The sequence below is a fragment of the Astyanax mexicanus genome, chromosome 3, assembly GCF_023375975.1.
Source record: "Astyanax mexicanus isolate ESR-SI-001 chromosome 3, AstMex3_surface, whole genome shotgun sequence".
Classification (NCBI taxonomy): Eukaryota; Metazoa; Chordata; class Actinopteri; order Characiformes; family Acestrorhamphidae; genus Astyanax; species Astyanax mexicanus.
In genome coordinates, this window is record NC_064410.1 from 9,161,746 (window position 1) to 9,183,108 (window position 21,363).

Below are 21,363 nucleotides of genomic sequence, written 5' to 3' on the forward strand. Positions count from 1 at the left end.
AAATAGTTACATTGTTGCTGTTAAAAATGCATTTTCCAATAAAGGGAGTATTGGCAAAACTGGTTATAATGTTTATGTTAAGGCTGCGGGAGGTGGTGTCTGCAGCTGCTGAAAGTAACTAATAAAGTAACTTAGTTACTTTTAAAATCAAGTAATCCATAAAGTAACTAAGTTACTTTTTAAAGGAGTAATCAGTAATCAGTAATCGGATTACTTTTTCAAAGTAACTATACCATCACTGGTCTCGACCAGAGAATGTAAAAAAGACAGACGCCGTGTCGCCATTCCCGTTCATTCAATGAAAATGAAGCCAAAATCTTCCTCCATGTTGGTGATCCTGAAACCCGATTCTGCGCAGTAGAGACCAAAGGAGGGAGAAAGACTGTGGAGAGACAGCCTACTCATTTGAATAAACCCGCCCCTGACGGCTGCCTCGCGGTCACAGGCTGCAGAGCGGAGCTGACGGTCTGTTATTGGTCCCGCCCATAACCAGCCCTTTTACAATAACCACACCTTTTTTGAATAGAGCTGAATAACGCTTTAAAAACCGAATTCTGTGGGGATATAAAAAATTGACAATATAAGCAGAGGTTATACTAGCTGCTGCTTTTAAATAATGGAGGTAGAATTACAGTATATTAGAAACAAACCTGATTGAAAGTTCTCTGTTTTGCCATTGAAACCTATGGGGATAGGTGGAGTTACACAGCTTTCTGCAGCCGAACAGCAGGGGGCGCCTGACCTGTGGTGGCTTCAACACCACCAGAGAGAGAGGGATAGACGAGGCTCTGTCCAGCTATACACAGTCTATGGTCTCGACCCGATCAGAAAGCGGGGAAAATCCTTTTTAAATCATGTTTTTTAAAACATACACTTGTGCTTCAGCATGTTTCTTGCGTACTGACAGTCACGCTGTCTACATTCTGATTAAGAAGAGGGCTGTTCTCCCTGACGTGGCTCAGGGATTATGTCACACGCAGCACCGTGCGCAGTAAATTTAATGGTTCAATGAAGGTAATTTCCTCACTTAAATTTTTTTTTAAAAATAAGTGAAATACGGACATGTCCCGGGAAATACGGACGTTTGGTCACCCTACTCTTACATGAATCCTTCTTTCAGATTTTTTTTTCTTTTTTTCCTTTTTTTTCTTTTTTTTTTTTTACACATTACTGAAAGTGTGATGGCTTTACCCGCTTAATCTTGAATCTTTTGTGTTGAGTTTTGCAAGGTGTTTTATTCTGAAATTGTACAAAACCCACAATACCTATTTAAATATAAATAGCTGGCTGCTCGGCTATACTGTATCAGGAGCAGCTCGAAAAGAAGCGGTGGCTGACTTCACATGTATCAGAGAAAGCATGTGCTAGTCTTTACCCTCCTGGGGCCTCATGTACTAAAGGTGCGTATGCACAAAAACAAAGCCATATTTCACGCTCACGGTCAGATGTACTAAATTTGACTTGAACGTGAGAAAGTGCGTTCCTCCACGTCACTTTCGTTTCGGTCGTATGCCTGTTTTTTGTACGTATGTATTGTGTTTTTGTAATTTGGCAACACTAAAAGGCGATGCATTGAAATTACAACTAATAAGATATCCTTAATGCACACATTGTAGTTAGTATTATTGGGTAAAATAAAGTTAATTAATCAGACAATTTCATTGGCTTAGAGAAATAATCGTTCAACGTATTTTCACATAGCCTAGATTATATAAACATGAATAAAGGTTTGCGCAGGAGTTGTTGGAGATGCAGCGTTGGCATTATTGGAAAATATTGCTAATGGCCAAATTCACTGAGAGCACGTTTTCCGTGACCATTATGTTTTTTTGGCCCATGATGATGACTGCCATTTTAGATTTCCAAGAGCATAAGAGGATAAGAAAACAAGCTGAGTGCGTGACGTGTGGCTTCTTGGTAAGCAACTCATTTAAATCATTTAAATGAAAGCATTTATTATCCATCTTAGAATAATACAATTTAAAACATGGGTAATTAAACGCTACACGTATATAATATTAATAATAATAACAATTATATTAATATTAGTAATAATAATTTGTGGAGATAGTGGTAAAAGTTGGACCCCCCCCCCCCATATGTTTATTTTATGCATTTGATTCATAAACAGCAGTTTGATTCTTTGTTTCTGCACTTTAAACCATCAGTTACATTTTGTATGTAGTGGCACTTTTGCGCCAGTAGATGGCAGTGTGTGTAGTGAGTAGAGAGTGGATGTAGACCAAAAAGGAGAGTGGTAGAAGGAGAGCTCCATGTGTAATGTGTAGAAGGGAGAATGAGTCAATAAAAACAGCCTGAGAAATGACTGGAAATCCCTCTTCTTCTTGAGAAGTGCAACAAAATTTGGTAGCAGAGGATGGTTCAGCGTGCTGTGGACGGTGGTGAGTCTGTGGAGGAAATTTGAGCATAAAGGGCACAATGGAGGAGCTGGAGCAGCTACAGGACAAGCTAAGTGAAGTTTTGGTGCAGCTACGGCATGACCAGCTACAGGAGGTGTGCTCTGAGGCTAAGGTGGAAACTGTAAAGCCATCTAAAAAGCATACGCTGATACGATTAATAAGTGAGGAGGTTGAGGATGTTATTGAAAAGGAAGAAGAGGAAGTAGCCCGCACGTTTTTGCTAAGGCTAATAGCGAAAGCTAAAGAGGCTAGACAAAGCCAGCAGCAGTCACCGATGGTGGAAGTTAGCACAAGTCAGGATGTAGAGGCACTGGCCAACTTGCAGAGACAGTATGCAGCTCTTCAACAAAGTTTCAAAGACTCAACTAAAAAGCTTGAAGAGGAGATTGCTAAACTAACAACCAAAGTGCCAGGCCAGCCACAAGCCAATGCTACAGTGACACCAAATTGGGTTACCCCGCCGCCAGAAGTGACTATTAAGAGAGAATTCAGAATAAATGGTCAAATTGGGGAAAGGGGACAGCGAGATAAGTTGTCTTTTTCCAACCTCATTCACCAGATTGACATGGGTTTAAAGAAAAATCATAGTGAATCTGAAATTATTGAGGCTGTGGTCAGAGCAGTGAGTCCAGGCCTAAGTCTGCGTGATATGTTGGAGATCAAGTCGGACCTCACCCTGTCACAACTGCGCACAATCTTACGTGGACATTACAAGGAGGACAGTTCGACTGACCTGTACAATCGCCTCATAAATATCACCCAGGACAGCAATGAGTCACCACAGAACTTTCTGTTCAGGGCCATTGAGTTAAAAGAACGACTCCTGGTGGCATCCAGAGAGCCAGGTTCTGAGGAGCAGTACAGCTCTGAACTTATCCAAAGAAAGTTTCTGAGGGCGGTGGAGACAGGACTCCTTAGCGATGGTGTGAAATATCAACTGAAGAAATTCTTGGATGATCCCACCGTCACTGATGATGTGCTTATAGCAAAAATAAACGCAGCAGCCAGTCTTGAGTGGGAACGGCATCAGAAGTTAAAAAAACAGACAAAGGAACCCAAAATCAGGGAACTCCAGGTCGAAGCCCAGTCAGTCCCTAAGCCAACAGTGGGTGCGGTAGGGGGTCAAGAACATCCAGCTACAAAAGGCAAAACAACTAAAACCCCAACCACAGTTAATCAAGTTGAATCGGAGCTGCTGGATGTTGTCACACAATTAAAAAGTGAAATGGAGGAGATAAAGAAAGTGATCCGGGAGTCACCTAGGGCCTTCTACAACCCACGAGCAAGCAGAAGGCGGGGCTGCCGGAACTGTCGGGAAGACGAAAAAGGTGAGCAGTGTGACCACTGTTTCCGATGTGGGTTGAGTGGTCACTTGTCTCGCGAATGCCGGACAGGAAGACGGCCAGGTAAAGGAAATGGACAGGTGGACATGGCCGCCAGTACTGTCAGCACCACAAGTCTAGCACCACCTACAGACACCAAATCCAAAGAGGGGCAGTGTCAAGACATGTACAAATTAATCACCGACAGTATCCAACGGTTAGAGGAAAAACTAACCGCTCAGACTGATTTGACCTCCCAGGGAAGAGAGACAGTCAGTGTTAGTCTCCTGTCCCCTACACGCAGCGCACAGTTGCTCAGTCTAATTGAAAAAAAATACATCATTAATTGCTTTCTGAATGATGTAGAGACAAAGGCGTTATGGGACACAGGGTCACAGGTATGTCTCATTAACGAAAATTGGAGACAGGAGAACATTCCATACACCACTGTCAGAAATCTAGCTGAGTTGGTAGGAACAGACGTACTGGATGGTAGAGCCGTCAATCAGACACAGATTCCATTCTCAGGGTGGGTGGAGGTGACCTTCAGGCTGCCTACTGATAGGTCCCAACCCATAGAACTCCTCGTCCCAGTGTTATTGGTGAATGGGGATGGGGTGGCGGATCAGCCTATCATTGGGTTCAACGTGATTGAACAGGTCCTTAAGATGGGTATTGAACCCCCTTATGCCATTAGTGAGGCAGTGAGTGCCGCTTTCTCTTTTGATTGTCAGAAAACAGAGGTTTTTCTGAAAGTTATGCAGAGCCGAGATGATGTGCTGGGGGAAGGCTGTGTTAAAGCAGGCCGTGAGACATTGACTATCCCAGCTGGACAAACAAAAGCCGTGAAGTGTAGTGTTAGAGCAGTCGCACTCCCAGACATTGAGGGGGTATTATTTGAGCCAAGCCCACGTACCCAGCTACCTGACGGGTTACAAATCAGAAGTGGAGTGGTATCACTGAAAAGTGGAGGTCGTTCTATGGTCACCATTCCAGTAATGAACAGTACTACACGTGACATCCAGTTACCAGCCAGAACCATACTTGGGGAAACACAGAGAGTTAAGACCATCTATCCCGCAGATCTAAGACCTGCTAATGGCAGCCAAGGAGACATCTCTAGTTTGAACAGTATAGACCAGGAAAAAATAACAATTGGGGAGAAAAGTGGTAAATTGGAGGACAGTTGGGAGCCCCCAGTTCCTCTTGACCACCTCCCTCCAATGCAACGAGAGAAAGTGAAACAGCTCCTAAAAGAGGAAAAACAAGTTTTTGCTCGTGATGAATATGACGTCGGGAACATTCCAACTCTCAAACTAAAAATCAGACTGAATGACCCCACTCCTGTTAAAAAAACATACATCTCAGTCCCTCGGCCACTCCATAAAGAGGTAAAGGAATATTTGGAGGACTTGTTAAATAGGGGCTGGATCGCAAAGTCCAAGTCGTCATACTCCAGTCCCATTGTCTGTGTGCGGAAAAAGGATGGAGGCCTGCGGCTGTGCTGCGATTATCGAGAGTTGAATAGGAAGTCAATCCCAGATCGACACACAATACCCCGCATTCAAGATATGCTGAACAGTCTGAAAGGGAGCGCCTGGTTTTCAGTACTCGACCAGGGTAAGGCATATCACCAGGGCTTCCTGGAAGAGTCCAGCCATCCCCTAACGGCATTTATTACACCCTGGGGCCTATTTGAATGGGTGAGGATTCCTTTCGGCCTGTCCTCATCACCGGCAGTGTTCCAGAGGTCAATGGAGGAGTGTTTGTGGGGGTTGAGGGATGACATTTGTCTGCCTTACCTCGATGATAATCTTGTGCATTCACAGACGTTCGAGGACCACCTTCATCACTTGAGAGAAGTTCTGCGCCGCTACCACAACCACGGGGTGAAGTTGACTCCCAGGAAATGTGAGTTATTCAAGAATCAGGTGTACCGCCCGGGAAGAGCCAATAGGGATGCGGATGGCCTCTCGCGTATGCCTCTAGATATGGAGGAGTACATGACCAACTGTACCCAGGATGTACTTCCTGAAGTCATGCACAGTGTGACCCAGTTAGTCACTGTAAAGTCCCAGAAGGATGAGCCGTGGCTTTGCCCAGTGATCATGAATACCCTCATTGAGGAGGCGGGTCGGGAAGTCAGTTCGGTGGCAGAGATACCAAAAACAGTCCTTCAAGAAGCTCAAGAAGAGTACGCAGTAATAGGAGAGGTGCTCCATTATGTGAGATCCAAACAATGGCCTAAAGGGGGAAAACGGCTCAGCAGCAAAATTGTAACACTGGGCAGGGAGAGACATAAATTGCACATTGGGGCTGATGGACTGCTGTACCGGAAAACAACCAAACGAAACCAATTGCTCTTGCCTCAAAAGTTCCACAAATTGGTCTATAAAGACCTGCATGAAGAGATGGGCCATTTGGGTGTGGAGAGAGTGATGCATCTGATAAGGGACCGGTTTTATTGGCCGCATATGCAGAGAGATGTGGAGCACTATGTCACTCGGGTGTGTAGCTGTTTGAAAAATAAACGTCCTAACAGGCCGACCAGGGCACCTCTCACTAATATCATTACCACCTACCCGTTCGAACTAGTGTCCATCGACTTCTTGCACCTTGAAAGATGTAAAGGGGGATATGAGTATATTTTGGTAGTGATGGACCACTTTACACGCTTCGCCCAGGCTTACCCGTGTCGCAACAAAGCTGCCCACACTGCTGCACAGAAAATATTTGGTGACTTTGTCCTGCGATTTGGATTCCCCACCCGCCTCCATCATGACCAGGGTAGAGAATTCCAGAATAAGCTGTTTGAAAAGCTTCAGGAGTACAGTGGTGTTAAAGGGTCCCACACAACACCGTACCACCCACAAGGGAATGGTCAGGTGGAACGATTTAATCGTACCCTATTGTCAATGCTCAGAAATTTACCAGAAGCTGCAAAGGCAGACTGGAAGTCATCCCTGGCAAAGGTGGTCCACTCATACAACTGCACACGCAGTGAAGCAACAGGGTTTGCACCCTATTTTCTGCTATTTGGCCGTAGTCCAAAGCTCCCCATCGATCTTACGTTTGGCCTCAAAACAAGAGAACAGAGTACATCCCACAGAGACTATGCTGAAAGGTGGAGGGCCAACATGACAGAAGCATATAAACTGGCTTCTCGAACAGCCTACAAAGAGGGCTTGAGAGGTAAAGTGCTCTATGACAAAAAAATCTATGGTGCTGAGTTGCTTCCTGGATCACGAGTTCTAGTCAGAAACTTAACCGAAAAGGGTGGACCAGGGAAGCTAAGATCATTCTGGGAGGATCGGGTCTATGTGGTGGCCCAAAGAAAGCACCCAGACGTTCCAGTGTATGAGATAAAGCCGGAAACAGGAAAGGGCCGTGTTCGAATCATGCACAGAAACCTGCTGTTGCCGTGTGATTTTCTCCCAGTGGAACCAGTGGAGCATTCTCGGAGAGGGCCTACACAGGAAAAACACAGACGAAAAGAACGGATTGTGGACACCCAAAACAGCACAGCAGATGAAGATGAAGAGGATTGGAGGGCTATCGTGGGACTACAAGCTGGGAAGGACCTACCACAGGACATTCGACTGAGGGCTGATGCACCTGAGTTTTATCCAGATGGGGACCAAGCCCAGGTTGAGGAAGAGTCTGCTGAGTCGACATCCAGTGAGGAGGAGGATCCTGTCCAGGTCACAGTTAAAAAGTATCCTTTGAGAACAAGAAGGCCGAGAATGATACTTACATATGACCAGTTAGGTCAGCCCACTACATCACATGTTTAAGCGCAAGGGTAGGGGTTAAATATTGTTGGTAACATAGGAAAACAAGTAGTTCAGCTTATTGTATTCATTAGTTTGGTTCTTGTAACAGGTTGTTAGAGTTGATAGGTAACACGAGATTGTATATAAAAAAAAAAAAGGGGGAAGATGTCCAGTAGGTGTGTTAGGCACATTCATTACATATTGGTCTGTCTAGTAGGTGTTGGCTATATGGAGTACCTTACTCTCACAAAAGATGCAGATCCCCACAATGTGGATGGAGCAGTTGATTGTCATCGTGCACAAAGGCATCTTCTGCAGACATATGGCATGGAAGGAGGAGATACATGCTGTACTGTGGATTATATCCAGTTTTGCATTTTAATGGACTGACAAGACCTGTGATTCCTCTTTAGCTATAGCCTACTAACATGTTCTGCATAGGTACCAAATATGTACAGGCACACAATGTTTTCAGTTGCTTAATGTCGGGTCGACATTACATTTTTGTGGGGAGAGTGTGGAGATAGTGGTAAAAGTTGGACCCCCCCCCATATGTTTATTTTATGCATTTGATTCATAAACAGCAGTTTGATTCTTTGTTTCTGCACTTTAAACCATCAGTTACATTTTGTATGTAGTGGCACTTTTGCGCCAGTAGATGGCAGTGTGTGTAGTGAGTAGAGAGTGGATGTAGACCAAAAAGGAGAGTGGTAGAAGGAGAGCTCCATGTGTAATGTGTAGAAGGGAGAATGAGTCAATAAAAACTGCCTGAGAAATGACTGGAAATCCCTCTTCTTCTTGAGAAGTGCAACAAATTATTATAATAATTATTATTATTATACTGTGTGTAATTGAGGGAGGAGTCATGGCAGGTATGATGTTTTCGTGCATTTGCGCTTGATTTCAAGTTGATTGTGATGTACTAAGAGAATGTACGTGGGATTCTGCCTACGCACGGTTTGATAAATCCGGATTTTTTTGAGAGTACAGAACTGTTCAGGTCTGAGCGTACGCAACATTTTAGTAGGAAGTCCACTCAAGTCTTAGTATATGAGGCCCCTGGTTTTTAAATTACCTTCATTGGACCGTTAATTTTACAGGCACTAGGGCACTGCGTGTGACAATCCCTGAGCTGCGTCAGTGAGGGCAGCCCTGTTCTTAATCAGAACGTAGACAGCATGATTTTCAGTACACAGGAAACATGCTGAAGCTCAAGTGTATGTTTACTGATGATTTACAAGAGTTTCCCCGCTTTCTGACCGGGTCGAGACAACTGGGAAGCCTTGTGTACAGTGTTCATGTCCCTCATAGTTAAGGGACTGCTGCCAAAAAAAGCACAGAGAAGAACTTGAATTTATTATTTATTTTTCCCAATAGCCTACAGAACACACAATATTTTGTTCATAACTGAGGGTATTTGAGCATCATGTGTTCTTCTGAGTTGAGTTACTGTTAAAACTTTTGTTTAGTGAGGGATGTTTAGATGAGCATCTTTCATTGTGCTATTCATTAATTACAGGAAATGTTACGCCTTTTGAATTAAATTTTGTTAATGAAGTTTGTTGACTTATTGAAAAGCATTAAAACTGTATGTTGTAGGATTAGGTCAGCCTATGTTAAATGAGTGCATGCCACAGTATATATGTGCCCCATCCCCCCCATTCCAAACTGTCCTGGTTTACCCAAATAATAAAAATGGTCACCCTAAGTAAGAGGACACTAATCTAAACGTAATATTATTTAGGTTTTGCACAAATTTAAAATAAGGTGTGTTTCAAGGACAGATTCATTCGAATTACACATACAGCTCAGTAACACTTGTTAATGTGAACCATCAAGATATCCAAATCAAATCTGAGCAGAAAATCAGATTCAAACAATTCAAACATCTTTTAATCTCTATTATAACCAAGCTACTCACAGCCTAGGCTGCAGTGAATATGGCAATGTCCTACTGAGGACCCATCCTAGGAAGATTTGCCAGTATCCCTTTAGTCACATAGGGTACAGTCTAACAAGATTGTCAAGTTGTATCACAGAAAGACCATAAGGAGAAGAAGTCTTCCCAATGGCTTCTCAAATAAAGCCTTGTTGCACCATTTTTACCCAATTCAAGTACAAGGCTACACAGCAGAATTGAACCTGCATCAACAGATTGATGTAGACAGGATGTGTGGATTACTACTACAAATAAGAAATCAAAAAGCCAGTCATTCATCAAAACAGGTTTATTTCCTTCAGGAAAGTTTACAATTACCAGAAAGGCACCTTCTCATTAACCCTAATGGGACCCAGGGAAACACTTCCTTGCCACTGTGGAGCTGAAACAGGAAACGAAAAGTGAGTAAAGTTACACAATTCTGAATTATCAAGCAGAGTTTTCTACACCTACCTGCACCTGGCAGAACCTGTCCCACAGCCCTGCTGCCACAGTTTGTATCACAACAGCTACAAACTCTGGAATCTCCATCCACAGAAGTCCATCTGAAACAGTCAAACCCTGGTCAGTAACCTGATCAACTGCACAAAATCTGAAGCTTCATTACCAAAACTCACCCATTATTACTGAAGGAACAGGCCTTGTGAACAGCATCAGTGGGAGCAGAAGCAGCAGCAGCCGCCTTCAAGAAGCAGGTGAGGTAAATCTGCAGAGGAGCAAACACCATAAGCCCACAGGAACAGTACTGACTATACAGAACACTGCAGTCCTCCTTACCAAGCCACTTCTCTGCTGCTCAAACACAAAGGCTTCCAGCTGGAACTGCAGCTTGTCACTCTGAACCCGGGGCAGGAAACGAGACTGTGAGCCTGTAAGCTTAGCGTCTACCAGACACCTAGAAGGAGGAACAGTTAAACAAGTGTCCAAGATGGACAGTCACACAGATGAACGCTGTACTCCAAACCAGTATGAAGATGGATAGTTAGCAGAGGCCTGCTTACCCATGATTCTCTATAAAGGAATATCTGGGAGTCGTGTTCAGGTCTGGCACAGTAGTGGCCACACAGCTATCCACAAAGATCCTCAGAGGAACATGGTTGTACTGCATCACAGCAGCTTCAATGTTGATGAAGTCTCCCAGGATGTACTGGTTAGAGGGTCTCTCAAACTGCCAGTCATCTGGAGAGAAAGAAGCAGCACCATTAGAGACAGTTTAACCCTTACACTACCTGCAGTGCTTTAATACAAACCCATCATGAGCCTGAGAGAGAAGACCAGACGTTCCTCAGCAGTCACAGTAGCGGCATAAGGGATCCAAGCAGGCAGGAGGGCATTGCTGCTCACATTAAACTTCCTGTGAACAAGCCAAACACAGTCTCAATACAGACTCCTGCTTCTGGTTGCAGCATCTACACCAAACAGACTGCTCCTTACCGTGGATAGTGACACTCAATGCCCACCACAGTGCTTTTCGTCCTGACTACTGGAGATCCAACAGATGATGGGGTTGAGGTTTTTGGGACGTAGATAATGTTGAAGTAATACACCAATTCATCCTCAGTCATCTGCAGAAAAAAAAAGCAAAAATTAAACCAAATATTACACCCAAGCCAACAAAGGGTTCCAGACCCAGAGCAGCCATTCCCACACCTTCAAACTCACCATTGACACACCGTTACACAGCTGCAGTTCAGACTGAAAAAGGTAAACCTGAGCAGCAGAATCTTCTCCTGTTGCTGCACAGCCTCCAAGTGTGATCTCTGCTGGGCTTATTAGTTCTCCAGTTCCTAAGAAGTCCTTCTTTACCTGCACGTACACGTTGTTCTCGCTACACTGAACAGCTACACTAGTAGCACGAACAGGCTGTGGTGGTTCAAAATGCACTGCTGGCTGCTGAGGCTGCACTGGAGCTTGGGGATAATGCCACGTCAGCTTTTTCACTGGACCCAGCATTTGCTTGAGTTGAACACTCAGAGGAGTTTGAGGAGAAGTGGAGATTCCTCCTAAACCAGGAACATTTGGCAAAGTTGGCTGTTTTGGCTGAGCTGGAGCACCAACTGGATTACCAAACTGTGCATTACACACTCCCAACACGAGAACCAGCAAAACCCTAACCCCACACTGTTTTAGAGCCATCTTAGAAATTCTGTGAAATACTGAGGACTGTTTCTGCTGTTACCTGGAACTGCTTTTATGTAGAAACAGACAAAGGTGACTCCGCCCCCATTGGAGTGCTCTTAACACGCCTCTGGACCTGCTGTTTGTGTGACACAGGTGACACCAATCAAGTTCAATGTGATCCGCTGTAGGAGGTTCATTGGTCGTACTGTGGAAAATGTTGGCCATACTACAATTGGCCACAACAGTTAGATATAAAAATATCTGTGCCATTTATACAGTTATGTCCAGAAATATACTTCATTTAGGTTCTGCACGCCACCACACTGGATTTGAAATGAAAAGACAGATTTAATTGAAATGTAGACATTCAGGTTAAATTCAAGATGTTGAACAAAAATACCCCATAAAGCTTTTTGGAATTACAGCAATTTTTTGGGGTCCATGGGGTATTCCCTTATTAGTCCATCATCAGTTAAACAGGTAAAAGGTCTGGCGTGGATTCCATGTGTGGCATTTGCATCTGGAAACTGTTGCTGTGAACCCACCACATTCAGCCAAAGGACTTCTCAATGAACAGTGAAACAGACCACCATTCATCTAAAAAGCAGAAGAAGTCCATCAGAATTATAGTGGAAAAATTAGCAGTGGCCAACTCAAGAGTTTGGTACATTCTCGGGAATTAAATATGCATTTGTGAACTCTGGAACTAAAAAAACAAAACAAAAAAAAACAGCCATCCCAAGTCGGGTATTATCACAGAATCTGTTCCATGGTGAATAAAAAAACTTTCTTTCAGTTCTACCCAACTAAGGAACACTTTCTATGAAGTAGGTGCATACTTATCTCTAAGAAGAAAATATATATATATATATATATATATATATTTTTTCCCCATTTTCCCCAATTTACATGGCCAATTACCCAACCCACTCATTAGGACTCCCCCTATCACTAGTAATGCTCCAACACACCTGGGGGCTCATGTACTAAAGGTGCGTACGCACAAAAACATTGCGTACGCCATATTTCACGCTCAGATGTACTAAATTTGACTTGAACGTGAGAAAGTGCGTTTCCCCACGGCACTGTTGTTTCGGGCGTACGCCTGTTTTTTTGAACGAATGTTTTGTTTTTTTATCATTTGGCGACACTTAGTGGCGATGCATTGAAATTACAACTAATAAGATATCCTTTATGCACACATTGTAGTTAGGCATTATTGGGTAAAATAAAGTAAATTAATCAGAAAATGTCTTTGGCTTACAGAAATAATAATTCAACGTGTTTCCACTTAGCCTAGATTATATAAACATGAATAAAGGTTTGCGCTGGAGTTGTTGGAGACGGCAGTGTTGGCATTATTGGAAAATATTACTAATGGCCAAATTCATTGGGAGTGCATTTTCTGTGACCATTATGTTTTTTTGGCCCATGATGATGACTGGCTTATAAGCCGTTTTAGATTTCCAAGAGCATAAGAGGATAAGAAAACAAGTCGAGTGCGTGACGGGTGGCTTCTTGGTAAGCAACTCATTTAAATGAAAGCATTTATTATCCATCCTAGAATAATACATTTAAAACATGGGTAATTATAAGTTATTACGCAATGTGTCTTGCAACACTTTTCTTTCTTGACTTGCATATTATACTCAAGCATATTATTATTATTGTTATTATTTTTATTGTTATTATTATTATTATTATTATTATTATTATTATTATTATTATTATAACATTATACTATACTAAGCGTAATTGAGGGAGGAGACATGGCAGGTGTGATGTTTTTGTGCATTTGAGCTTGATTTCAAGTTGATTGCAATGTACTAAGACAGGTGTGAAATTAATTTTGGCCGAGGGCCACATTGGCATATTGTCTGTCCTCTGAGGGCCAGATGTAACTTATAAATGTAATATGTAAAATGTAAAATGTAACCAAATCTAATAAAATGAATGTAATTACTCCTTAATGTTAAATACCTCTCAGTATATTATTTATTCAATCAAATATTACAGTTGCATGGAAAAAATGTTTGCTTGTTGCTCTATTAATATAAATCCTTTTAATTTGTCATGTTATGAAATCCAAAAACTCCATCAATCAAGAACCAAACTATTCAAGTGAATAGAAATGACATCAAATACAAGTTATATTAACTTTGATCAAAACGTTTGATACTGAAAAGAGACTTAATAAATATAAAATCAAAAAGTGTGAGCTGTTAAGAACATGTGACAGATTGAGAGGGGTCTGTGTGCAACAGGGGCTTCACAGTGCAAGTGCACTGTCAGGCCCCGGAAATGCACTCTCAAGCGCAAAACCTTCCGTGGCCAATGAAATTAGGTTGCAGGTGGGCAATGGGAGCTTCACAGTGCACATGCACCGCCCAGCCCCGGAAATGCACTCTCAATCTCTTTTTTTTTTTACACTTTTACGCTTCTGAAGATTTATGAGAGAGTTTTTAAATCCATAGTGTGTTTTGCGATTTTACAAACGGTAACAGACATGACAACAGCTAGCAAGTGTAAATGATGAGTGTAGTTTGTGCGCATTGTATCTGTTAATAAGCAAATAAGAGACCAATACATCCAGAGAGCAGTAGAGATATTAATATTAAATAACTGGTTATCTCTAAATTACGTGGCCAATTACCCAACCCACTTATTAGGACTCCCCCTATCACTAGTAATGCTCCAACATACCGCCTCATGTACTAAAGGTGCGTACGCACAAAAACATTGCGTACGCTATCTCACGCACACATTGTAGTAAGCATTATTGGGTAAAATAAAGTAAATTAATCAGAAAATTTCATTGGCTTACAGAAATAATCATTCAACGTGTTTCCACTTAGCCTAGATTATATAAACATGAATAAAAGTTTGCGCTGGAGTTGTTGGAGATGCAGCGTTGGCATTATTGGAAAATATTACTAATGGCCAAATTCATTGAGAGCGCATTTTCCGTGACCATTATGTTTTTTTGGCCCATGATGATGACTGCCATTATACTCTGCGTAACTGAGGGAGAATTCGTGGCAGGTGTGATGTTTTTGTGCATTTGTGCTTGATTTCAAGTTGATTGAGATTTACTAAAAGAATGTATGTGGGATTCTGTCTATGCACGGTTTGATAAATTTTGTGTTTACGGAACATTTCAGGTCTGTGCGTACGTAACATTTTAGTAGGAAGTCCACAAAAGTCTTAGTACATGAGGCCCCTAGCACATGCTTTCTCTGATACATTTGAAGTCAGCCACCGCTTCTTTTCGAGCTGATCCTGATACATTATTCCTGAGCAGCCAGCTCGCTTGCAGTGCAGAGCAGTTCCGTTCAGTTTCAGTACATCAGCTCACAGATGCCCTGTGCTGTGGATATCACCCTGTAGTGATGTGGGGAGAGAGCGCCATCTACCAAGCCGGAGGGAGCAGGGACAATTTTGCTCCCTCTGAGCGCCGGCAGCATGATGGCAAAGCTGCATGAGAGGGGGTTCAAACCTGCGACCTTCCGCTCATAGTGGCAGTGATTTAGACCACTGGACAATTCGGCTCCCTAGTGTTGTGTTCTTGTGCGTAGGAATTCCCTACAACAGCTTAGCAGAATACTCTTTTACTGAACACAACTCTCAGCCGTACAGACACACACACAGATGCCATGAACCTAGAACCTAGAGCAGGGGTGTCCAAACTACGGCCCGCGGGCCATTTGCGGCCCGTTTCCTTTTGTGGAGCGGCCCACGAGGTATTTCATAAATAGAATGAAAGTTGGCCCGCTGTTAAGCAGGTTTTTATATTCAAAGATTCAAAGTTTGAACGCTAGGTGTCAGAAACGGGCCAAAGAGTCTAAAAGCGGTGAGAGTGAAGTTGAAGCGCAGAAAAAACGGGCAAACGAGTCTAAAAGCGGAGAGGCTGCGCAGTTTTAGCGCAAAAGAACGGGTCAAAGGGTCTAAAAGCGGAGAGGCTGTAAAGTTTTAGCGCAAAAAATGGGCCAAAGAGTCTAAAAGTTGCCGTAATTAAGGAGTTCAATATTAAGAGACCTCATGAATTGAAAAATCAATTTGAAAAATTTTAGCTTTTAACACTGTCAAAGATAGATAAAGATAGTAAATGAAAATGAAAGTAATCAGGAAAATATATTATTTAAAGTGGTATATTTCATTATTTGTTTTATTATAGAGTCTGTGGCCTGTGACTTCAAATATATTTCTCCTTCTGGCCCCCGAAAAAAAAAAAGGTTGGACACCCCTGACCTAGAGGTTCAAATTCTTAATAAAAAAAGGCCAGATTAGACTTCATCTAAAATGCCAGCCTAGTTCTGGAAGTGTTCATTGTACACATGAAATCAAAGTCAACCTCTACCGTTAAGATGGGAAGAAGATGGAGAAGTAGGGGCGTGACTAGGGTGACCAACCGTCCGTATTTCAAGTCCTGTCCCGGGCGCCCCGGGTTTTTAAAAAAAAAGTGAGGAAATGCCCTGGTTTTTAATATACCTTTACTGGACCATTAATTTTACAGGCACTAGGGCATTGCACACGGTGCTGCGTGTGACAATCCCAGAGCCGCGTCAGTGAGGGCAGTCTTGTTCTTAATCAGAACGTAGACAGCATGATTTTCAGTACACACGAAACATACTGAAGCTTGTTTACTCGATGATTTACAAGAGTTTCCCCACTTTCTGACCGGGTCGAGACAACTGGGAAGCCTTGTGAAGTGTTCATGTCCCTCATAGTTAAGGGACTGCTGCCAAAAAAAGCACAGAGAAGGACTTGAAAATGTATGTTTTTCCCAATAGCCTACAGAACACACAATATTTTGTTCATAACTGAGGGTAACTGAGTATCACGTGTTCTTCTAAGTTGAGTTACTGTTAAAACTTTTGTTTAGTGAGGGATGTTTAGATGAGCATTTTTCATTGTGCTATTCATTAATTACAGGAAATTAAGCCTTTTGAATTAAATTTATTGTTATTGACTTATTGAAAAGCATTTTTAATAAAACTGTATATGTTGTAGGATTATGTCAGCCTATGTTAAATGAGTGCATGGCACAGTATATATGTGCCCCATCCCCCCATTCCAAACTGTCCTGGTTTACCCAAATAATAATAAAAATGGTCACCCTAAGTAAGAGGACACTAATCTAAATAAAGTATTATTTAGGTTTGGCACAAATTTAAAATAAGGTGTGTTTTAAGGACAGATTCATTCAAATTACACATACAGCTCAAATTACACATACATTAACAAGCTCACACTTGTTAATGTGAACCATCAAGATATCCAAATCAAATCTGAGCAGAAAATCAGATTCAAACATCTTTTAATCTCTATTAACCAAGCTACTCACAGCCTAGGCTGCAGTGAATATGGCAATGTCCTACTGAGGACCCATCCTAGGAAGATTTTCCAGTATCCCTTTAGTCACATATGGTACAGTCTAACAAGATTGTCAAGTTGTATCACAGAAAGACCATAAGGAGAAGAAGTCTTCCCAATGGCTTCTCAGAAATAAAGCCTTGCTGCACCATTTTTACCCAATTCAAGTACAAGGCTACACAGGAGAATTGAACCTGCATCAACAGATTGATGTAGACAGGATGTGTGGATTACTACTACAAATAAGAAATCAAAAAGCCAGTCATTCATCAAAAGAGGTTTATTTTCCTTCAGGAAAGCTTACAATTACCAGAACGGCACCTTCTCATTAACCCTAATGGGACCCAGGGAAACACTTCCTTGCCACTGTGGAGCTGAAACAGGAAACAGGGGGGTAAGTAAAGCAGTTACATTTCTGGTTTAACAAGCGGAGTTTGCTATACTTACCTGCACCTGGCAGAACATGTCCCACATCCCTGCTGCCACAGCTCGTATCACAACAGCTACAAACTCTGGAATCTCCATCCAAAGAAGTCCATCTGAAACAGTCAAACCCTGGTCAGTAACCTGATCAACTGCACAAAATCTGAAGCTTCATTACCAAAACTCACCCATTATTACTGAAGGAACAGGCCTTGTGAACAGCATCAGTGGGAGCAGAAGCAGCAGCAGCCGCCTTCAAGAAGCAGGTGAGGTAAATCTGCAGAGGAGCAAACACCATAAGCCCACAGGAACAGTACAGTCTATACAGAACACTGCAGTCCTCCTTACCAAGCCACTTCTCTGCTGCTCAAACACAAAGGCTTCCAGCTGGAACTGCAGCTTGTCCCACTGAACCCGGGGCAGGAAACGAGACTGTGAGCCTGTAAGCTTAGCGTCTACCAGACACCTAGAAGGAGGAACAGTTAGACAAGTGTCCAAGATGGACAGTCAGACAGATGAAGGCTGTACTCCAAACCAGTCTGAAGATGGATAGTTAACAAAGGCCTGCTTACCCATGATTCTCTATAAAGGAATATCTGGGAGTCGTGTTCAGGTCAGGCACAGTAGTGGCCACACAGCTATCCACAAAGATCCTCAGAGGAACATGGTTGTACTGCATCACAGCAGCTTCAATGTTGATGAAGTCTCCCAGGATGTACTGGTTAGAGGGTCTCTCAAACTGCCAGTCATCTGGAGAGAAAGAAGCAGCACCATTAGAGACAGTTTAACCCTTACACTACCTGCAGTGCTTTAATACAAACCCATCATGAGCCTGAGAGAGAAGACCAGACGTTCCTCAGCAGTCACAGTAGCGGCATAAGGGATCCAAGCAGGCAGGAGGACATTGCTGCTCACATTAAACTTCCTGTGAACAAGCCAAACAGTCTCAATACAGACTCCTGCTTCTGGTTGCAGCATCTACACCGAACAGAGTGCTCCTTACCGTGGATAGTGACACTGAATGCCCACCACAGTGCTCTTCGTCCTGACTACTGGAGATCCAACAGATGATGGGGTTGAGGTTTTTGGGACGTAGATAATGTTGAAGGAGTACACCAATTCGTCCTCAGTCATCTGAAGAAAAAAAAGCAAAAATTAAACCAAATATTACACCCAAGCCAACAAAGGGTTCCAGACCCAGAGCAGCCATTCCCACACCTTCAAACTCACCATTGACACACCATTACACAGCTGCAGTTCAGACTGAAAAAGGTAAACCTGAGCAGCAGAATCTTCTCCTGTTGCTGCACAGCCTCCAAGTGTGATCTCTGCTGGGCTTATTAGTTCTCCAGTTCCTAAGAAGTCCTTCTTTACCTGCACGTACACGTTGTTCTCGCTACACTGAACAGCTACACTAGTAGCACGAACAGGCTGTGGTGGTTCAAAATGCACTGCTGGCTGCTGAGGCTGCACTGGAGCTTGGGGATAATGCCACGTCAGCTTTTTCACTGAACCCAGCATTTGTTTGAGTTGAACACTCAGAGGAGTTTGAGGAGAATTGGAGATTCCTCCTAAACCAGGAACATTTGGCAAAGTTGGCTGTTTTGGCTGAGCTGGAGCACCAACTGGATTACCAAACTGTGCATGACACACTCCCAACACGAGAACCAGCAAAACCCCAACCCCACACTGTTTTAGAGCCATCTTAGAAATTCTGTGAAATACTGAGGACTGTTTCTGCTGTTACCTGGAACTGCTTTTATGTAGAAACAGACAAAGGTGACTCTGCCCCCATTGGAGTGCTCTTAACACGCCTCTAGACCTGCTGTTTGTGTGACACAGGTGACACCAATCAAGTTCAATGTGATCCGCTGTAGGAGGTTCATCGGTCGTACTGTGGAAAATGTTGTCCATACTAAAATTGCCCACAACAGTTAGATATAAAAATATCTGTGCCATTTATACAGTTATGTCCAGAAATATACTTCATTTAGGTTCTGCACGCCACCACACTGGATTTGAAATGAAAAGACAGATTTAATTGAAATGTAGACTTTCAGGTTTAATTCAAGGGGTTGAACAAAAATATCCTAGAAAGCGTTTTGGAATTACAGCCATTTTCCTACAAAGGGACAAAAAGTAATGGGATAAATGATCTCAAAATCTATTTCTTGGGGTCGATGAGGTAATCCCTTATTAGTCCATCATCAGTTAAACAGGTAAAAGGCCTTTAGTGGATTCCATGTGTGGCATTTGCATCTGGAAACTGTTGCTGTGAACCCACCACACTCAGCCAAAGGACTTCTCAATGGAAGTGAAACAGACCACCATTAATCTAAAAAGCAGAAGAAGTCCATCAGAATTATAGTGGAAAAATTAGCAGTGGCCAACTCAACAGTTTGGTACATTCTCAGGAATTAAATATGCAGTTGTGAACTCTGGAAAAAAAAAACTAGACATCCTAGTCGGGTATTATCACAGAATCCTTCAAAATTCATTGAGAGCGCATTTTCCGTGACCATTAGATAGATCCCTGAGAGGAAATTCGAGACATCCAGCAGCAGGTATAATACACAAAGTTACAAATTGAATACACAAAGTTACAAAATAAAATATAAAGATAAAGATACATAATAAATACAATAAAATAAAAAATAGAATGTACAATGTAAAAATAGAGACTTTAGTGTGTGTGTGTAATGTAGAATGGAGGTAGTGCAGTTGAACAATATACAGTGAACACCAGTTGATGTGCATAAAGTGAGGATAAATTCACAGTTATATAATGATTTAAATTCAGCAGTGCAAAAGATAAGTAAACAGTAGATGAATGAACTAGTGAATGAACTACTAGTGCAAAATAGGGTAGAACTATAAAAACAGTGTTATAGGCATCAGCAAGTCTGAGAGTGTCTCCATAGCTGAGGGTGTGTCCATGGTGTGACCAGAGTTGCCAGAGTGAAAAAGTGTCACAGAGCCTTTAGTTTGCTGTGCTGAGATGAGTTGAAAAGTCTTATGGCCTGAGGGACAAAAGACTTTCGGAGTCTGTCCTGTCTGTGGAGCAGGACTGGGACACCAGTCTGCCGATGACTGAGCTCCTCTGCCTGGTGATGGTGCTGTGCAGAGGGTGGTGAACATTGTCCATGATGTTCACCAGCTTGCTGAACACCTCCTGAAGTCTATGCACATCTCCTTGGTTTTGGAGATGTTCAGCTGCAGATGGTTCATCTTGCACCACATCACAAATTCCTCAACCAGGTTTCTGTGCTTACTCTCATCACCATTACGCACACACCCCACAACTGCAGTGTTGTCAGAGAACTTCTGCATGTGGCATGACTCTGAGTGATATTTGAAGTCTAATGTATACAGTGTGAACAGTACTGGAGAGAGAACAGTCCCCTGTGGTGCTCCTGTGCTGCTGATCACTGTATCAGAGGAGCAGTCCCTGATCCTGACATGTTGTGGTTTTTAAGGTAGTCAGTGATCCAGGTGACCAGATGCATATCCACCTCCATCTTCATCAGCATGTCTCTCAGCAGTAGGGACTGGATGGTTTTGAAGGCACTGGAGAAGTCAAAGAACATGACCCTCACAGCACCTTCCCCCTTGTCCAGATGAAAGTGAGCTCTGTGCAGGAGATAGAGGATGGCATCTTCCACTCCCACCTTTTCACGGTACGCAAACTGCAGTGGGTCCTCAGCATGGTGGACCTGAGGTCTGAGGTGGTCCAGCAGCAGTCGTTCCATGGTCTTCATCACGTGAGATGTCAAAGTGACCGGCCTGTATTCATTCAGCTCCTTCGGGTGTGCCTTCTTAGGAACTGGAATGAGGCAGGTTGTCTTCCATGTGGCAGGAACCCTCCCTAGACGCAGACTCAGGTTAAACACATGTTGGAGGGGCTCACCCAGTTGAATAGCACATGCCTTGAGCATTCTGGGGGACACTCTGTCCGGGCCAGCAGCCTTCCTGAGGTGAAGTCTCCTCAGCTG

At 42.9% G+C, this 21,363-nt stretch overlaps 2 protein-coding genes across 4 annotated transcripts in view; one reads left to right on the forward strand and one right to left on the reverse strand.

Moving 5' to 3' along the window:
• Window positions 1-21,363, forward strand: part of LOC111196314 (zona pellucida sperm-binding protein 3-like) — an 81,254-nt gene that overhangs the window by 11,818 nt on the left and 48,073 nt on the right. The window lies entirely within an intron of this gene.
• LOC125799323 (zona pellucida sperm-binding protein 3-like) lies at window positions 9,729-19,111 on the reverse strand. Of its 3 annotated transcripts, none has more exons than XM_049475821.1 (8): window positions 18,602-19,109; window positions 10,889-11,019; window positions 10,705-10,808; window positions 10,456-10,633; window positions 10,232-10,349; window positions 10,072-10,160; window positions 9,908-9,999; window positions 9,729-9,836 (listed from the first exon to the last, which is right to left on the reverse strand). In XM_049475821.1, the coding sequence occupies exons 1-8, from the start codon at window positions 19,073-19,075 to the stop codon at window positions 9,769-9,771; spliced, it is 1,254 nt and encodes a 417-aa protein (XP_049331778.1). In that variant the 5' UTR covers window positions 19,076-19,109; the 3' UTR covers window positions 9,729-9,768. The 3 variants fall into 3 exon arrangements, with proteins under 3 accessions (XP_049331778.1, XP_049331776.1, XP_049331777.1); XM_049475819.1 differs by lacking the exon at window positions 18,602-19,109 and adding an exon at window positions 11,117-11,620; XM_049475820.1 differs by lacking the exons at window positions 9,729-9,836; window positions 9,908-9,999; window positions 10,072-10,160; ... (2 more) ...; window positions 10,705-10,808; window positions 10,889-11,019 and adding exons at window positions 17,214-17,322; window positions 17,396-17,487; window positions 17,560-17,648; ... (2 more) ...; window positions 18,193-18,296; window positions 18,375-18,505 and having other exon boundaries at window positions 18,602-19,111.

Bases quoted from the DNA above. Each gene is read 5' to 3' on its own strand.
- LOC125799323 (XM_049475821.1), bottom strand. From the start codon at position 19,075: ATGGCTCTAAAACAGTGTGGGGTTGGGGTTTTGCTGGTTCTCGTGTTG. The intron at 10,809-10,888 runs GTAAGGAGCAGT...GCTTGTTCACAG, and splicing joins ATTGAGTGTCACTATCCACG to GAAGTTTAATGTGAGCAGCA. The intron at 10,350-10,455 runs GTAAGCAGGCCT...TCCTCCTTCTAG, and splicing joins TCCTTTATAGAGAATCATGG to GTGTCTGGTAGACGCTAAGC.